General features: G+C 35.5%; 1 protein-coding gene across 3 annotated transcripts in view; it reads right to left on the reverse strand.

The window, feature by feature from the left end:
* The window catches only part of ptpn11b (protein tyrosine phosphatase non-receptor type 11b), a 49,491-nt gene that overhangs the window by 3,640 nt on the left and 25,631 nt on the right, over positions 1-20,220 (reverse strand). For 2 of the 3 annotated variants that reach the window (XM_051661306.1, XM_051661308.1), the window contains exons 3-15: positions 8,889-9,083; positions 7,460-7,652; positions 7,264-7,380; positions 6,377-6,490; positions 5,491-5,587; positions 5,255-5,376; positions 4,982-5,137; positions 3,598-3,729; positions 3,332-3,486; positions 2,814-2,881; positions 2,532-2,683; positions 2,259-2,359; positions 516-630 (exon numbers count right to left, since the gene is read on the reverse strand). In XM_051661306.1, coding sequence (XP_051517266.1) covers positions 549-630; positions 2,259-2,359; positions 2,532-2,683; positions 2,814-2,881; positions 3,332-3,486; positions 3,598-3,729; positions 4,982-5,137; positions 5,255-5,376; positions 5,491-5,587; positions 6,377-6,490; positions 7,264-7,380; positions 7,460-7,652; positions 8,889-9,083 — 1,684 coding nt within the window. In that variant the 3' untranslated portion in view covers positions 516-548. The remainder of the gene's footprint in view (positions 1-515; positions 631-2,258; positions 2,360-2,531; positions 2,684-2,813; positions 2,882-3,331; positions 3,487-3,597; positions 3,730-4,981; positions 5,138-5,254; positions 5,377-5,490; positions 5,588-6,376; positions 6,491-7,263; positions 7,381-7,459; positions 7,653-8,888; positions 9,084-20,220) is intronic. The other variant, XM_051661309.1, reaches the window with a different exon arrangement.

The raw sequence follows: 20,220 nt of genomic DNA on the forward strand, positions 1-20,220 counted from the left end.
ACGTCACAAAGTTTCCACCCTTTCAACCAGTGTTTATGCTTGTTTATGCAGTATTAACATTAAATGCATTAACTACGATTAAGAAAAATTAACCCTTTAAACTTTTTTTAATTAATCGCATGTGTTAATTTTGAAAGCTCTTATATATATATATTTCTTTTTTCTTTTTTTTTTAATGGTGGCAGCAGCAGTGACAGAAATCTACTTTTTTTATTAAGGGGAAATATTTGTCATCCATTAATGTTAAATACTTATGTTGAATCAATTTATATGAGCTATAAATTCTAGCAAAACTACAAAGCCCTAGAATAAAATATTACAAATTATATTTAATGTTAGATAATAGACAGAGGAATTCACTTCAGTGCATTTTTGATCCTCAAATTTTTAATATCTGAGACATTTTTGTTACTTTCAGTAGCATTTTTGCGCCGAGACCTTGTCAGTTTCTGACCTTGGGCTGCAGCAATGCAGTCATATTGTGGTGTGTGTTTGAGAAGGGTCTAAAAACATACTCCCAGAGTTCCTAAGACAGCAGCCCACATGGTTTATCTCCTGGTGTTACTGCTTGCAGAGCCCTTTGGATTCTTGATGTTTAAATTCTCGTACACGCCAGAGTCATCTTTCATTCTGTAGAAGAGTTGAAAAGTGTGTTTAAAACTCTCAAACGTTATAATAAAATAATAAAGAGGAATGACCAGACATTTATTCCATTTACTAAGAAAAAAGGATGCTGCAAAATAGAAGCTGTGATAAAGTTACAACCACAATTTATGGCTTGAAGGTAAAAAATAAATGCATGAAGCTGTACTATTGTGTTTACTTTTATTGTGAGTCACAACAGCGTCATAAACTTTTTGATGGAAAATAATTTATTAGCAACAAATCAATTCAGAATTGAGGAAGTGTAGTAGATGCAGTTTACTTGAAGAAACTGATTCACAGTTTTCCAGTAACATCAGCATGTGGGTCATATCTATTGAAAGTGTGTATGTGGGTTTTATTTAGCTCAAGTTTCGGGACAAAATTTGTCTCCAGAAGTTAACAAAAAAAAATCTACTATTGAGATATCTAGGGATGTCCCCAACTGAAAAACTGATTCTTGAATTAGGCAAATATGTATGTGTGTGTGTTTTTTTTAAATTATTATAAAAATGCAAAAGATTGAATTTAGTTGTAGAGCTAGGGTTTGGATTAAGGTTAAGTCTTGTTATTATAATTATCTTTATGTACAGTAAAAACAACAGAACTCTATGGAACGTCCTAATTTGCATAGTTAGGTAAACGTTTGTGTGCGATTGCGTGTTTGTACACACTTTGCTATACATTGAGGGATAGCAATTTACTCACCCTCATGCCATCCCAGATGTGTATGACTTTCTTTCTCATGCAGAACACAAAGGAAGATTTTTCGAAGAATATTTCAGCTCTGTAGGTCCATACAATAAAAGTGACTCCAGTGATTTAATCTATGTCTTCTGAAGCAATTCAACCGGTTTTGGATGAGAAAAGACCAAAATGTAACTCAATTTTCACTATACATCTTGACATCTGCATTGGCGAGCATGATTTTAAGCTTGATTACAGTTCCTAGCTTGATGCATGCACAGAGTGCTAGGAAGTGTAATCAGGCTTGAAATCATGATCGTGCCTAGAGACTGCAATGGCAAGATATACAGTGAAAAAGGAGTTACTTTTTGGTCTGATCTCACTCAAAATTGATCTTATGGACTATTTTTATGTTACTTTTATGTGCTTTTTGTAGTTTTAATGTTTTGGACTCCATTGTGTGGACCTACAGAGCTGAGATATTCTTTTAAAAATCTTACTTTGTGTTCTGCAGAAGAAAGAAAGTCATACACATCTGGAATGGCATGAGGATGAGTTAATGATGAGAGAATATTCATTTTTGGGTGGACTATCCCTTTAAGGATATATAATAATAGCTACATTACCTATAACATTATTCAAATATGTTTAGTTTGTGTCCAGTAGGCATAATAAAAAGTCTTAGAGATCATATTGCTGTTCTCTTGACTTTATTCACATACTGTATGTGACCATGAGGTATTCCAAAAGTAATTCAAAGTAATCTGATTACATTACTTTCTTATTGTAATAATTGGATTAGGTTACTGATTAATCAGTATCAGTAGTAACGGATTACATTTAAAAAGTAACGCTGTACATGGCTTAGGAAACGTGTGTTGTGTGTGTGTGTGTGTATTTTTATGTGTATGTGTTTAACAAGCACTTACACAGATGAAGACCGAGATGAGCTCATGTTTGGCTTAGCTCTGGCATTTGTCATCTGTGGGTATTTGATATTAGAGTATTCTCTCTCCTTTGTTTTATTCCTCTGAAAAGGTCAAAAACAAGATATACTGTAACAAATTGACACATTTCACTTGATGGATGAAAGAGATGCATCCAAATAAGCCTTAAAACAAAGCTTTAAACAAAGCCCTTCCATCAAGTAACTTGAATTACGGCTCCCATAAAGCATCATTTGAAATGAAGTGTGTAAGTACCTGCTCCTCTTCCAGTCTCTTCTGAGCAGTGTCAATGTATTGCTGAACAGCCATGTAGATGAACTTGTACTGGGCTTCAGTCTGCACCATACCGGATCGCTGCTGGCGCACTCTCTGAATGGTCTTTGGGATGTCAATGTCACAGTCCAAACCTTCAGAGAGACGGGGAGATAATATGACTACAAAGAACTAACACTGGGTTAGAGGGTGTTTTGTCACATTTGATCAGAAAATAGGCAGAAAAATCATAATTAAAATAATAATTTTGCAGAAAGCAGTTACCTTGTCTGTTTATGATATCGATAAGGATGTCAATCACAATAATTGTGCCTGTTCTTCCAATCCCTGCACTAGGATGACAATGACAAATGGAAGTTTAGATTATGGAGGACACAAAAATGAAATGGTTTCATTTAAAAAACAAGCTGACTTGTGATGCGAGGACTTCAGTAAAACAATTTGTTGTCACTCTCTCAAGACTCATGTTAATAAAGGTTGTCATAAGCAGGCTCTTGTTGAGTTAAAGGGATAGTTCACCCAAAAATGAAAATAGGTAGATTTTAGGCAGAATGACAGCCTCAGTCACCATTCACTTTCATTATATGGACAAACAAATACGAAAAGGCATGAAAGTGAATGGTGACTGAGGCTGTCAGTCCTTAACGTTCTGCCTAATATCTCCTTTTGTATTCCATGTAAGGAAGAAAGGAAAATGGGTTTGGAAAAATATAAGGGTGTGTAAATAATTACATCATTTACATTTATTATTGAATTTTCCCTTTAAGTGAGGTGTGCAGTACCTGCAGTGAACCACTATAGGTCCACTCTCTGGAATGGCACTCTGGGTCCTGTTAACTTGCTCCAGGAAGCTCAGGACCCCTCCAGGTTCATTGGGAACACCATGATCAGGCCAGCTCAGGTACTGATAGTGCCAAATACATCTGGGAGGCTCTCGCTTAAAAAAAAAAAAAAAAAGTTAAATTAAAGCTAAATTAAAAAATACATAAAAATACAAAAAGAGTGCATCAAAGCCCTCTGGTACTGTCATTTCTCGTGATGCTCTTACCCTGTCTAGACATGTGACCTCCAGCTCTCGCCGTATGTAGTCCTGAGCTGTATGTTCCTCAATGTTCTTCACACACACCTTCCCAAACTCCTTTGTGGAATTTAAGTCCGGCCAGTACCGCACACACTTATTCTGTGGATACATTTATTTTTATTTTTTAGTTGCATATTTAGTTACATGCTTTTGACTGATAAGATCATTTTAAGTTAGGAATGGATGGATCGATCTTCAAGTATTAATACTTTTCGATACCGATAGTGTATCGAGAGGATCTATCCTCACATGAAAATATTGATCCATGTTTTATTATTAATCCAGCATGAAAATTAACTGTATTTGTGTAACATTTTTTATTTTATTTTTAATTAAAAGTTGTTTAAAGCTGAAGTATGTAATTTTTGCAACATTTGTGCCCCCGAATGGAACTGCAAAAATAAATAATGTTTTCAAAACAGCTTTCCGAATACACCCTTCATCTGCCACTGGTAAAATAAAGAGATAGTCTCGCCAACTGGCATTGGTTGAGTAACATTGTTGGGGCGGGCCTAAGCTGGTCGCTGTAAACAAGCAGAGGACTTTTCATAGTGTCACAGAGACACAGTGTTTACAGATTTCGACAAAATTAACCTCTGAACGGCTTACTTACTATGGGGCAGTGGTGGCTCAGTGGCTAAGGCTCTGGGTTACTGATTAGAAGGTCGGGGGTTCAAGCCCCAGCACTGCCAAGTTGCCACTGCTGGGCCCTTGAGCAAGGCCCTTAACCCTATCTGCTCCAGGGGTGCCGTATCATGGCTGACCCTGCACTCTGACCCCAGCTTAGCTGGGATATGTGAAAAAAAGAATTTCACTGTATATGTGCAAATGTATAATGTGTGATAAATTAAAAAAAATATATAATATAATTATAGATGTCTCTGCATACTAGGATAGAAGAAAGTACTTTAACAATGAAAAAGTTACATCAGTTTAAAAGCATGTTCTGTAATTGTAAATAAATGATAAACAAAAACAGAAGTCTGATAATTTGCAGTTTAGGCATGATAATTATGATGGTTTTCAAATATGAGGTTAAATGGTTTTAATCCCCCTTTTATCCTCAGATGTCACTAAAACCTTCCATTTCATAGAGATATTGGTATCGATATCAGTGATATCGGTGGCCTTGACACTACTTGATATAGATCAGAAAAAGAAAGTGGTATTGCCATCCATATTTTGAATGTACTGACGTACTTTATTATTCACATCAGTAGATAATCACAAATTAAGAATATGTTTGTTTTACGTTATGTAATTCTGAGCTCTGAAGTTACTGAAAATTACAAAGGATATATCTACACTTTACACCTACACACACATTGTTCCCTCCAGGGCTGGACCTTACCCGTCCTCTCTCCATCTCCTTGGTTGTCATGACAATAACATGAGTGTTTTCCTGGTACACCATTTTCCAGAAGTCTAAGACGGTGTTCTGAAGGCAACCCTGAGTGGCGATGAACACTTTACCCTCATCCATATGACGACCTTCTTCATGCACGCTCTACATTAAAAAAAAACAACAACAAATCAATATGGAGACTACACAAGATTATAAAGAACATACAATGCATAGCAATACTGATCACAATTTCTATAACACAAGAAAGTATGACATTACCGGAAACATATAAGCACTATGAGTGAAGGGTAGAGGGCTTACTCGGATGTAGTTAGCATTGATATAATCAGAGCCAGGCATGTCAGGATCCGCCTCTCTGATTTGCACTCGAGTGGTGTCAACTGCAACATGTAAAATGATGTTCAAAGCAATATTGAGAGCTCTGAAGTTTAGCTACTTGCTCTATCCTTCTATTACAAGACTTTAGACAATAAAAACACAAAACAGATACTCACATGGTAGAATGTTCTTGTATCGGTTCTTATTTTTATTTTCTGGTCTCTGTCCCTCTTTCCTGGGATAAAGGAGTTTACATTCTTGCTGCTGTAAAACCTAGAGAACCACAGGGGACAATCAGAATCATAATGAGCTTTATTGCCAAGTATACATACACACAAGGAATTTGTCTTTGTGATAGAAGCTGCCAGTGCAAAGAGAATACAACAATGAGAAACAGATAATAAAATTAAATATAATATAGTAAATAAAATATTTAGAGAAATACACAATAGGACTGAATAATGTACAAATATGATATATACAGATATACAGTTATGTGCAAGGGAATGTAATGAGCAGAAGAGGTAGGATAAGTTGAATAAATATGAATTAAGTTTATGCATTTTACTCTTCAAAAGAGCAATATTTAGCAAATTAAATATTTTAAAGTAGAACATGACTAGAAAAATCTATATTCGTCATTTCCACAACTTTTTCAGGCCTGGAAAACACCACATTTCAAATTCCCTGATACTTCCAGTTTTGTCATTACTGTGGGATCCCTGCAGTTGGGAAAAACGGTTGTGCCTTTTAACCCATGAACGTCTGAGAAATAATCATTACAACTCTGCTGTGTAATGTGATGTTAAGTCAGCACCCCCTGCAGGAATATCTTATTTATTTGAGCAGTTACGGCCTAACAGGAAGTGCAGTACAAGAGGTCAGCAAGCAGTGTCTTTTTTTATAAACAATTCTCATATCAAACAATGAGTCCTCAGAGGTTTATTGAGTGTATTACAGTGGAAAGAACATTATCTATTCTTTTGCCAAACAAAATCTAGACTGAATCATCACATCTCATCATCATTGCATGAGTAAACAAATGAATATGAACTGAAATACCTCAAATTCTTCCCAGAAGCCTTGCTTGGGTTTCTCTGAGTTGTCAGCCACTTTATTTAATTCTCGCACCCTGTTTTCAATGTTTGCTGCATTTATCCTTGTGGCATTGAACGGCTTTAATGTTTGAATAAAGAAAGACATCAGAAAACATCAAGAAAATAAAGAGAGGGTTTTTAATGCATTTCACAGATCAAAGAGACTCAAATAATACAACAAACAAACAGTAAACTTATCAAACTGGAAAAAACATTGAAGTAAATAATTTTGACATGAATTATTGATAATATACCTGTATCAACCTCCTATATACAGTATGTCTATACTTGTAATACATGGATATCTGGAAAACTTTATTCTGATTGGTCAATTGCAGAATTCTGCAGTCAACTATTTTTGTATCATGACCACTAAACTGTATAAATTATTATTTTTTTCTCCCAATTTCCAATGTGCTTTTAAGTCCTCGTGGTCGCGCAGTGATTCGACTCAGTCCGGGTGGCGGAGGACGAATCCCAGTTACCTCCACGTCTGAGACCATCAACCCGCGCATCTTATCACGTGGCTTGTTGAGCGCATTGCCACGGAGACATAGCCCATGTGGAGGCTTCACACCATCCACCGCGGCAACCACGCCCAACTCACCATGCGCCCCACCGAGAATGAACCACATTATAGCGACCACGAGGAGGTTACCCCATGTGACTCTACACTCCCTAGCAACCGGGCCAATTTGGTTGCTTAGGGGACCTGGCTAAATTGTATAATTGACCGTTGTCCCTGGCCAACGATTTCCTAAATGGCTGTGCTAATTTATCTCTCATATCAAATAAACTGATACTAGACCCCTAATCAACCAGTTGGGGTTTATTTTGCACATTATTCCTTACCTGTTTAAGGTGCACAACAATTCCACTCTTCTCCACCATTGGGTTCTTCTTATAGTGCTCCACTAAATCTGCTAAAGTGTCAAACCTCTCTCCTCCTCCTACATCATATTTCCCATCCTGGTAAAAAGAGATAAGATATTCAAAAGCTTGATCTTTACTTCCTAAGGAAATGGCAAGGTTTTGTTAAAACTTTTACCTGATAACGTATCATGACATGGGTGACTTTAGTCTTGCGGTCCACATTTTCATGCTTTTCCTCATAAGTGAGGACGGAAAGCACAAAGTCTCCTGGTTTACTTTGGCTCTCTCTCACCAGGAAGCTGCCGGACTTGCCCTTCTCCGTAAGGAGCTTTTCAGCATCTCTACCCGAGAGATGCCCATGATACCACCTGAGAAAGGGTAAAAAATATTTTGTACCATTAGGTACAGAAATAAACATAGTATGTCTTCTAAAATTATTTCCGTTATTTCTGTATTTAAAAAAAATGGTCTGCATTTTCATTAGAAAAAAAAAAATAAAAATAAAAAAATAAAACATGAAATCATAATTTAATCTGTGCAACTTTATATTCTACCTACCCCTACTCAGAATATGACATCTACCAGTCAAAAGTTTGGACACAACTACTCATTCTTAATTATTACTATTATCCACATTAGAATAATAGTAAAGTCATCAAAACTATGAAATAACCAAAACGAAAATGCTTTTTGAACAATATTGGAGTTCCCATGCTGGACACTTGCCTGCTTTTCCTTCACTGTTCTTCACTATTAAAACTATAGCTCTGTAAATACATTTATGAATAGGCACAATTTGTATGTCTAGCATTTACTGTAAGCATAAGCCTTTATATCAAAAGGTTTTTCAGATCATAAACATAGAAACATATTATAAATAAACATAAAATCATAATCAATTTCAAACAAATTCATTCAAGTGTGTCTAAACCTTGCTACTGTGTCCTTACTTGACTGGTAATGTTTAGTCATTTAAAATTTTCACTATAGAAACTATACATTTGCGGTTGGAAAATGAACAGGGCTGTTTGTGGAGATCTTGCAGACATACAGAGCTGTTGTGATATGAGGATATGTGTAGGAGGTGCTCTCTCGTGAGCCATCTGTTTTCATATAAATGAAAAAGCCACAAAAACCAAGCAATTATAATCTTTGAACATAAACATGATGCTTATCACCTGCAATGTTTTACATATATGTATATACATATAAATAGTTTTGATTGATTTCATTACTTACAGGATGTTTCACCGTATAGAAAGAGCTAAATACCAAATCCAAACATATTTAGGTGAAGGAAGTTACAAAGTAAACTAGAGATTCTAAAGTGACACTGGCCCTCAAACATATAAACGTCAAACATAAACTCTAAGAAGGACCTGTTCCACAGTGGTGCAACATACTATTAGTCATGAAATCAAGATAAGCACAACTAAGTTCAGCCAAACAAACCAAAGCTTCTGACATGCAATCAGTCTAATACCCTTTATTTCCAAATATTAACCCTCTCTTGGGACTGAACACTAGGGCGCAGGATTTCTTCTGTCCATACAAATGCCACTGCCAAGCTTAAAGTGCTTTGGGTAGATCTGGAGCTGACTTACCTCTCTGATGTGGGATCTTTGCAGTTTAAGGGGTATTTGAGCTCGATGACATCTCCGTTCCGCTCCCGCAGGAGGTCGTGCTGCTCGGTGTAGTACTGCACCAGTTCGGTCAGTGTGGCGAACTTCTCCCCTCCGTACAGGTCATAATAGTCCCCTGAGTTCTGGATTTTAATGTGGGTGACCTCATCATTCCTCCTGTCCAGAACAAACAGTTGGGACACAACAGGGGTTGGGGGGAGGGTGGGGGGATGAGGAACAACAGAGGAGAGAGGAAAGAGGACAAAGATGGAACAGACAGATAACAGTTAGGAGAATGGCATAAAAACTGACATTTTAAATATTTTTAGTGGTGATTTAAATATTCTGTAATCAGTGATGTTTCTATTTAAAAGGTGAAGTATGTCATTTTTACGATGTTATAATACTTTCGCCTATCCCATCTTAATCTCCAAAGACCCGAGCGTAACTGCTGTGTGCATTTTCCATTCCGTTTTTTTTTTATTGAAACTAGTAGCACCTAATAAACATGCAAAAAAAAAAAAAAAAAAAAAAAAAAGAAAAGAAAACAATTCAGTGCAAATAGTTTTCCTAAAAATAAATGGTAACATATGTGGACAGCGAGACTAAGTTGTGAAATTTTAAATAATAACAAGCAATAGAAATCAGATTTTTTTATTATTAAATTGTTTATTATGTTTCCAGGAGTGTTGGTTATTCATGTTTTTGAGACGTTACAGAGAATACAGACATTACATCAGAAACAAGCATAAATATAATTCTTATTCAAAGTAATGGCCAGCATCATCCAATCGCTGACAACCATGTTAAAATAAAATTATACATTACAAATTCTGAATCTATGTACTGATTACCATTGTCCCATGTCTGCCAAACATTTTGAGTGGTACAAAGATCATCTGCAGACTGAAACTGAACTTTTGGTCTGATTTTAGAAGTGAATGCACTTAGCTGCATAGAAAAGCTATAGGATGCTCCCTTGCTCCCTAATTAGTGCATTACTTAACCTCCAGTGTGCTGTCTGTCTACACTGGTCACAGAACAGTTTGAAATGCATCTTATTTCATCCTAACTCCGTATACAGCCTCTGAAAGCAACATTTTTCAGCTTTTGGATGCATCTATTGATTCTGTCAGTGATAACACACAGTGAATATAGGATATTTGAAGGACAATTTGCCTATTGTCCATGTACGTGGTAATTGTGTATAACAGCATGCCATTTCACGATAAATTGATGAAATTTTAAAAATGGCATATCGGATGAAACTAGAGACTAGAGACTCAAACAGGTTTCAATGTAAAAACTTAATGAGGTTTCTTACCAGATGTTGTTTGTTGCCATTTCTCTTAAAGACAAACTCTGCTGAGATTGGCATCATGTTATTATGGCACATGACTCAGTGCGTTGAAAGTTTAACCGTTTAATAACAGCCTAGATTCTCCTGAACTGAGATCAGTCAGTTTAAATTAAATTATGCATAGCCTAAGTTAGCCTAAAACGTAATGTCCACGCATGTGTACGCGGGGTCTCAGGAGGTTAATGTGCTAAGACAGCTATAAGTAAGCCATTTGTTTGTTGATTTCCACCCAAAAAAACTGCAATTACTGTAGCACTATCAAAACTTTGCTTTGTTTGTTTGAATATCTGGACCAGCCTGACATCTGACAGCTGACCAATGGCAGTTGGGGGGAAGTGCTTGAGAAACATGTTTGAAAACTTTATTAATTGCTTTTGCAATTCTGTTTTGTGTCATGACCATCACAGAAATTACACAGTTCAGCTGTAATAAAAGGTTTGTGAAATCCAAGATTAAAGAAGTATAAAACAAAACTTTTGTCATTAATGAGAATAAAACTAGAACAACAAGTTTACATATCAGAGAAATAATGGAATTTGTTTTAAACTGTTAATATAATATAATATAATATAAAAACAACAGTGCTGTTGACCAAGGTTGTAAGGTTTACCAAGATTAAAGTTGACCAAAAAGAAAGACATACTGAAAGTATTTGGAAATATTTTAATATTTAAAATATTATTTTTCATGTCATTCTACCCTTGTGCAATATTTTATACTGTACGTTTTAAAACCTTTAAGGAAATAATTTATCTATTTATTTTATTATTTGATTTCAAGTTTAATATGAATAAATGTCTTATTGAGATAAGCACACATACTGTACATCTAAGAAGTATGACAATTAATCGTCATAATTTTAAGCCCTTAAACAGATAATCACAATTATTTGAGAAACAATTAATCGTCAGCCAAATTTCATAGTTGTGACAGTCCTGTCTGTTACAAAGAGGTCATAGTTCATTAATAAAAAATAAAAAAATTGCAGAATTTATATCTCAATTCATATTCCTTCACAGAAAAACACAAAGACACTGACAGGAACTTAAAAAAAAGAAAGAAAAGAAAGTAGAATAAAACACCATTTTAAGGCATTGTTATCTTCTTAGGCAAACAAATGGCCTTGGAAATTTAGCGCGAGGGTCACAGCAGTTCAGAGTGGTTTAAAACAGCCAAGTGCTTAAACAGAAAATATACCCAAAGGAAAATTATTGTCAGTAGATTTCAGGTCTGTTCTCTGCGAAACTGTGAAAAACGGCTCTGCACCTTTAAATGCCAGCATATGGAAAAAGTAGAAAGGAACACCTGCATAGATATCATCAGCTGAGCTCAGGCACAAAACCACAACTCATCGCTTCATGAGCCGATCATATCTACCGGTACAGCAATTCAGCTCGAATATATACACACATACTAAAACAACTAAACAAACAAATAAAAACAAAACAAACCGAACAGCAACCTTGTTAATAAGTGACCTCGATTTCTCTCCCACCTCCATTTCTCTGGCTTTCTCTATGCATCCATGGCTTCATCCATCACTGAGTTGCTCATGAAATTGCACTTTCCTCTGTGTAATTGCATTATGGAGGTAACAGAGGAGCACAGCCTCATGTTCTCAGCAGTAAGGACAAATGACTGCTGCAGATGAGCGGGTCCCGGGGCTGTGGGTCTGTATGGGCCTCTAATGCAATCACACAACACACAACCTCCAAACACACGCATGTTTACATAGCTACCAAAATTGGGACATTTGTTTCATAAACATCTTATTTTAATCAAAAGAAAACTATACACTTTTTTAGATTAATTTATTAATTGTTTTTCCAACTGAGGATGTTCCAGAATGTCACATTTTAACATATAGCAAACTTCTGGGGACAAATTTGACCCCAAACTATAGTTAAGTACACACACACACACACACACACACACACACACACACACGTTGGTGTGGCTATCCTTATGAGGACTCTCCATCGACATAATGAGTTTTATACTGTACAAACTATTCTATCCCTAACCCTAACCCTACCCCTAAACCTAACCCTCACAAAAAACTTTCAGCATTTTTACATTTTCATTAAAACATAGTTTAGTATGTTTTTAAAGTGATTTGAATTATGAGGACACTAGAAATGTCCCCATAAACCACATTTATAGCTTAATACCCTTGTAATTACCAGTTTGCAACCTAAAAAAATGTCCTCGTAAACCACCCACCCACCCACACACACACAGGTTTTTGTTTTTAAGGTTAGTGCTCAATAAAGTTTTAAATAAACAAAACCTATCTCCCTTACCTTAACCTTAATCCTAAACCTAACAGATAGTATCATGAAAAGCAAATGTGAGAAGAAAAACAGATGAGGTTTTGAAGATTAATGCCCAATCGAGTTCTAAATCAACAAAACTGACCTCCCTACCCTAAACCCTAAACCTAAACCTAACCAATAGTATCATAAAAAGCAAATGTTAGATGAAAAACAGATGAGGTTTTGAAGGTTAATGCTCAATCATGTTCTAAACCCTACCCTAAACCTTCAAGGGATAGTTCACCCAAAAATGAAAATTCTCTCATCATTTACTCACCCTCATGCCATACCAGATGTGTATGACTTTCTTTCTTCTGCAGAACACAAACGAAGATTTTTAGAAGAATATTTCAACTCTGTATGTCCATACAATGCAAGTGAATGGGTACCAACATTTAGATGCTCCAAAATGCACATAAAGGCAGCATAAAAGTAATCTATAAGACTCCAGTGTTTTAATCCATGTCTACAGAATCGGTATGATAGGTGTGGGTATTTAAGTCAGATTTTGCCATAAATTCTCCTCCCTGCCTAGTAGGTGGCGATATGCACGTAGAATGCAAATTACCAAAAACAAAAGAAGAATATAAGAGTGGAGATTGATGGTAAAAAAGGACTTAAATACTGATCTGTTTCTAACTCACACCTATCATATCGCTTCTGAAGACATGGATTAAAACACTGAAGTCTTATGGATTACTTTAAACTGCCTTTGTGTCCTTTATGAGCTTCAAAATTTTGGTACCCATTCATTTGCATTGTGAAGACCTACAGAGCTAAAATATTCTTTTAAAAATAATTGCTTGTGTTCAGCTTTAGAAAGAAAGTCATACACATCTGGGATGGCATGAGGGTGTGTAAATGAAGAGACATTTTTCATTTTTGGGTGAACTATCCATTAAAACCTAACCGATCAGGTCATAGAAGCAAATGTGAAATGAAAAACACAATTGCTAAAGCAACCAGGGAGAAAAGGAAGTGTTTATTAATTGATAATCTACTGTTTTACTCCTAATTTGTGTGAAAGGGAATTAAAGTTGTTTTTGTTTAACCCCCTTTAGTGTTCATTTTAACAGAAAACTGCAGCGATATGTACAAGCCAAAATCATTTTTAAAATAACGTAGGGATGATAACAATATTCTATGAAACCAGGTTGTCTATTTCTATTGCTGTTATACAGAGTTAACCCTGCCCCTATCCCTTAACCTAGCCGTCACAGATACCTTTTGGAATTTTTAGATGAATTAAATCATTATTTAGTATGTATATTAAGCCGTTTTTCTCGTGGGGACCATTGGTCTACATTCGGTCCCCACACATAGGCGAAACCTGACCCACCCACACAAATACTCATCTCATCCACATACTTCCTGTTTGAAATCTGAAACATCTCTAACTCATTTACCTTTTGAGCTTGATAAATATCAAATATGCAAAAGAGACAAAACAATGAACCATTCTTTGTTATTGCATGAAATCAATCACAAATTATTAAATGTACCTGCCATTGTCCTACTCTTCTAGTATGTCGAGTCATTATCTTATAACAAAGTGATAGCACCCAATCAAATTTCTTCCACCAAAATGTTAATGTAAATGTTCTGAATCTGTAAATATGATCCAATCATTTGCACGGAGCTTTAATGTGTTTAGAGTCAGAGGCTGACTGAGCTCTGACTACAGTATTCTGATTCAAGGACGCCTGCTGACTAATTTTACATTGAAGCATGACTTCATTGGTTTTCTGGACAGAAACCAAGAGAGAAACACAATGCTGCTATTGAGCCTATATACAGCATGTTGATGCTTAAAAGGTGCAGTCTGCAACTGTAAGCTTACTGTCTCTGGAGAAAACATGCTCAGGAATAAAGCGCATCGATGTTTCTATGGTGATTTTCACATTTTAAAGTGCAAAGCTTTGTTAGAGATACTCAAAGGCTGAATTCAGCTGTGGCAGTGGTGCCAGTTTAGCTAGAGCCTGACTGCATTTCTGTCCTTAAAACCAACAAGTGTCGCATAAACATAAATAATCTAGGACAGTGGTTTTCAACTGGGGGGTTGCAGGTCTGTTTTGATAAGGTAGCAGACAGCAGGGAAAAAACAAAGATGAACGCAAATAATAAAATGCATCTAGCCATATAATCGTGCATAGTTAGACTAGTGAAAAATAAATAGGCTTATCAACTCTTAAAACAGAGGAGAAAGCGATTCCCATATCTTTTGTTGTTGACGTCTGCCAAACGGAATTTAATACAGTATAGAAGCGAGTCAAACGGGGCAGATGCAAACATGTAAAAGTTGCATGACATCCCCTAATCCTCGAAACCAAAACTACAAAAGCTGAAAAAATAAAAGAAATATATGACCAACAAACATGGTTTATTTTGACCACAATGTGTTTTGTGCAATTAAATATTGGCTGTTGAGAGCATGAAAACATTGAAATTCAAGAGACATTTAGAAACCAAAATCAATTTTCCTATTCAGCCTAGGTCAAGTTAACAATTTAGCATTTTATTGGGCTTATTCGGTTTCTGGTAATATCAATACATTTCAATATTTTAAGGACATTTTAGTTTACTTTTGTGTGATAAACACTTTTGGTTCTTTATGTTGCCAATTGATGCCCAATGTAAAATCTAGATCCTGAAGCAAAACCAGTTGAGAGCCACTGGTCTGGAAGTGTCATATCTCATTATCCATGATCTATCTAACTGAGTCGAACAGTTCTGTTTAGTCCAGTTTAGAACAATGAAACTCATTAGACAAGTTAACATTATGTTTAGGCTATAAATCTGCCAGTCATTGGGTAAAATCTATAAATAGACAGATGGCTGTGGAAATATTTTCTTCTATTGACCCAGGTTACATAATACAATGCTGGATAAATTCTATACAACACAGGGTTAACATTCACTAAATTTTTATTAGAAATGTTTTTACTATTCAAGTGTCTTTTTCTGTTCTTTATTTAGTCGATATTCCAAATAAAATTGAGAAAAATGACAGATATACTGCATGTTAAAAATATTATTCACAAGTAAAAAGGCTGTAAATAGTACCAAGTAAATTGTACCAAACTGGTTTCAAATAAAAGCAGAAGTTAAAGAAATGTAAAAGGTTTTTAAACATTACCTACCCCCTCCATAAAAAACAAGTTTTTGAGAGTAAATGTTGGAAATTGATAGTTTTTACTTGTGAATCAGTGTATAAGAATGCTTGCGATGGGTTTAAATGATGCAGTGTGTCTTTGAAGGTTTTTTATGTCAACTGTTTTTTTTTTTTCCTCAAAATGAAATAAAATGTAAATAGTAAAAACAATTTAAATTTTTTACACTTTACATTCTCTTCATACTTTTTTATTAGGTCTGGATTGATCATTACTGGGGCAAAACCCATAATGAAACTTTAACTCAAAGTAATGCGTCCAACTATGCTCTGTGAATCTGAAAACAGGTTCAGAGGGTCACTTCCTGTGGCCTGCTCCAGATAGCCATAACAGGCAGACAGGAAACATCTCCTAACACATTTCACCTGGCCCTGACACATCATACGTTACACACTGCAGCTCCGCGAGCCATTCCTCTGACTAGCCTCCCAGCATTCTGTCTGCATCTTAACGGTTAACAATAGAGCAGACGCTGAGCAATAGACTCCACCCAGGAAAATGGTGAGAGAGAGATAATGCGAAACAGAGAGCACTGAGGAGAAGAACATATTATGATGGAGTCCCTGGGTGTCCATTTGGCCAGATTACTTCTCCCTTTATCTAATAATGCATTAGTAAGGGGAGACTTTTCCTCATAACTTTGTAATTACCGTCTCATCTGCCTACATTAGGCCTGAGAGGCAGTTTGGCAATGAGACAGCTAGTTTTCCTGTTAGCAGATGCTTGTAGATCTCTTGAAGTGATGTAGTTGGTCAGTTTTATGCTTCTTTATATGGTTGATTCTTCAAATAGGGGAACGTTTCTGTCCTCTAGGTTGATTTTAAAGACAAAAAAGGCTAGTTTTAAAGGACAGATCATATGAGCTTTAAACCATTAAATGCTGTTTTCCTTTTTCTTTTTCTTTTTTTAGTGTGTAAAAGTTAAATTTTGCTACATTTCTCAATTTTGGGCTTGTTACATCTCTGTAATAAAAATAAAGAAATAAAAATAAAGATATAAAAAGAAAACATATTTACAATTCATTTAGCATTTATGTGCACTATTTGTCAACATTATAATGAACAAAAAGTTTCTATTTGATTATGAAGAAGCAAGCACGTACCAGGGCAGCAAAGTCGCAGTTTGAAGATCAGAAATGTCTTTCATTTATAGATCATCTGAAAGTAGCTTTATTAGGAGTCATTCTCAAAACCAAATTTTAATTCAGAAACAATCAATTTCTTTTTATGAGTTCAAAGTTAATTGCTAGTTTGTATTAGTATTAAGTCCAAGTCTTATCCAACTTTTTTCTACAAAAACAGAAAAATGTCATTAATATCCATCACACATAATTGATTTTCAAACAGGTTTCCTGAACACTACCCCATCTGCCATTGGTCGGACCAAACAGATAGTCCAAGTTCAAACTCACATAACTGGCCAAGCCAATGTCGCTATGTTCTGAAGGCACTTCAGAGCCACAGTGTTCACACCTTTCTGGGAAATCAACCTACAAATGGCTCACTTCTGTATTAATCAGGAATGAGAGAAAGTAACTACACATCAGGAATTAAAATGACACACTTCTCCTTGAAATAAGGAACCTTTGGTCTTATCTTGCTGAGGGCAAGTGTCACAAGAATAGGTTCATGACGCCCTTGCAATTAGCCTTCATTATTAAATTCATCTGTTCTTAATAAAACAACAGTACAATATACTGGTGTGTTCATGCTTCTGATATCCAGAACAAGCTGAGCTCACAGCTCCACAGCTGGGCAGATAAATTATGGAGTTTTATTCATGCCACAATTCTGCATGCACACAATGACATTTTTATTGTGCACTATGAAAGTGTATTTTGAGCTCACAAAAATTTTCTGGGTGCACAAAATGATATTTTGAACACACAAAAAGGTATTTTGCATGCATGTGAACTCAGTTTTGTAAAGCAATGTATCTTCTTGCAAAGACTGAATCATTTTGAGCGAACGTAAATCAATTTGGGATTTTACGTTTATTTGAATGTGAATTTGCACAGAATTCTGAGATGTATGTAACTCCATTGTTTTTTGCATGTGCAAAATCTCACTAGCTCTAATTTACATTACATTTACATTTTATGCATTTGACAGATGCTTTTATCCAAAGCGACTTACAGTGCCCTTATTACAGGGACAATCCCCCTGGAGCAACCTGGAGTTAAGTGCCTTGCTCAAGGACACAATGGTGGTGGCTGTGGGAATTGAACCAACAACCTTTTGCTTACCAGTTTAGTGCTTTAGTCCACTACGCCACCACCACTCCAAAATATCCAAGCTCTCTCCTCATACCCCCTCCCCCCATCACTCTCTCTCCGTCCTGGTTATATCAAGTTTGTTTTATTCTTTCAAAACAGAAGTGCATGGAATAGCCTTCATCTCTCAAAAGAACAATAGATTGATGAATTTGAGGAGAAATATGTTTCTTTTTGGTCATTTTTAAAACTGAAATTTGACTTGCAAGTGTAAAGGAACTTATAAAAAAAAATGCAATACCTCACCTTAAAAAAGATTCTATATTGTGATTTCCACACTTCATTAAGTAGCACAACCATTTTAACCGTTCTAACAAAAAGAAATTAAGTTAACATATTAAATGATTTCTTAAGGATTATGTGACACATTATTTTCTTAGTAGACTGGAGTAATTGCAGCTGAAAATGGGGCTTTGCTATCATGGATAAAATCTGAATTTTTTTATACAGTTGTGCTCAAAAGTTTGCATACCCTGGCAGAAATTTTGACACTGATTTTGAAAATATGACTGATCATGCAAAAATGCACTGAGCAGGCTAGATACTGAGCCATGGGGAGCAGAAAAGAACTGTCAAAACACCTGCGTAACAAGGTAATGGAACTTTATAAAGATGGAAAAGGATATAAAAAGATATCCAAAGCCTTGAAAATGCCAGTCAGTACTGTTCAATCAATCATTAAGAAGTGGAAAATTCGGGGATCTCTTACCTTGTTACGCAGGTCTTTTGACAGTTCTTTTCTGCTCCCCATGGCTCAGTATCTAGCCTGCTCAGTGCATCCACATGAGAGCTAACAAACTCATTGACTATTTATACACAGACACTAACTGCAATTTAAAAAGCCACAGGTGTGGGAAATTAACTTTTAATTGCCATTTAAACCTGTGTGTCACCTTGTGTGTCTGTAACAAGGCCAAACATTAAAGGGAATGTAAACTTTTGATCAGGGCCATTTGGGTGATTTCTGTTACCATTATGATTTAAAAAGGAGCCAAACAACTATGTGATAATAAATGGCTTCATATGATCACTATCCTTAAATAAAAGGATCAGTCCCATTTTCAAAATCAGTGCCAAAATTTCAAAATTTCTGCCAGGGTATGCAAACATTTGAGCACAACTGTAAATACAAACGTAAAACACTTATTTCAGATTATAGAGATTATATCTCTGTAATCTATAACCACATCACACTTGAGAAATGAAAATTCTTGGTTGAAACTGAACATTGAGTTTTTTTTTTCTTTTTTTTTTTTCTTAAAAAAAATAACAATAGCCAAATTAACTGGATATTTCCCTATATTTTAATGAATGGGCATTTGCTGTTAGCCACACTAAATCACACCCCCAGCATTGCGCACGTGTGTATGTCAAGACTGCAGAGCAGACATTCTCGAAGAGAATACCAATACAAACTGCTCAGCATTTATTTGTGCATTAAATTACACATACTGCATGACTTATGCACAGGGTTGGGAGGGTTACTTTTGAAAAGTATTCCACTACAGATTACAGAATACATGCTGTAAAAATGTAATTTGTAACGTATTTCGTTAGATTACTCAAGGTCAGTAACGTATTCTAAATACTTTGGATTACTTCTTCAGCACTGGTAGATTTTTTTCACTTGTTTTGTCTATAAAAACTCTGACAATACAGTCAGACAAAATACACATGTTAAAAATACATTCTCTGAAAAACCTAAATATTTTATGCAGTGTTGTTTCTAAAACAAGATGAATCAAATTGATCTTGTTTTAAGGATTTGTAGATATTTTTACAGGAAAACAATACAAAAATTATTATCAAGAATATGATTTTTGCCCTAATATCATAGGTCTTACTAGGAAAAAAAACAAATTATGATCTAACGTGAATTTTCTTGATAAAAATATATGATCATGCCTGGTAACGTGCATGTAAAATGGCTAGAAATAGCATTTTAACTTAGCGTAAAGCTGACAATTTACACAAGGATTATTTCTATTTCTTTTTCTCCAAAGTTACTTCAAACGTACTTCTCTGTCTGCTCGTATGAATGTAACACATCATAAGAAAGTGTTTCACCGCTGTTCAAATACACTTTGGATCGCATCATTTATATGTATAAATGTTTTCCATCTGAAAGAACTAAATATTAAATGAAACAAATGACAATAAAATGCAAAGTAATCTCTTCAGTAATCAAAATACTTTT

Source organism: Myxocyprinus asiaticus, chromosome 29 (genome assembly GCF_019703515.2).
Source record: "Myxocyprinus asiaticus isolate MX2 ecotype Aquarium Trade chromosome 29, UBuf_Myxa_2, whole genome shotgun sequence".
NCBI lineage: Eukaryota > Metazoa > Chordata > Actinopteri > Cypriniformes > Catostomidae > Myxocyprinus > Myxocyprinus asiaticus.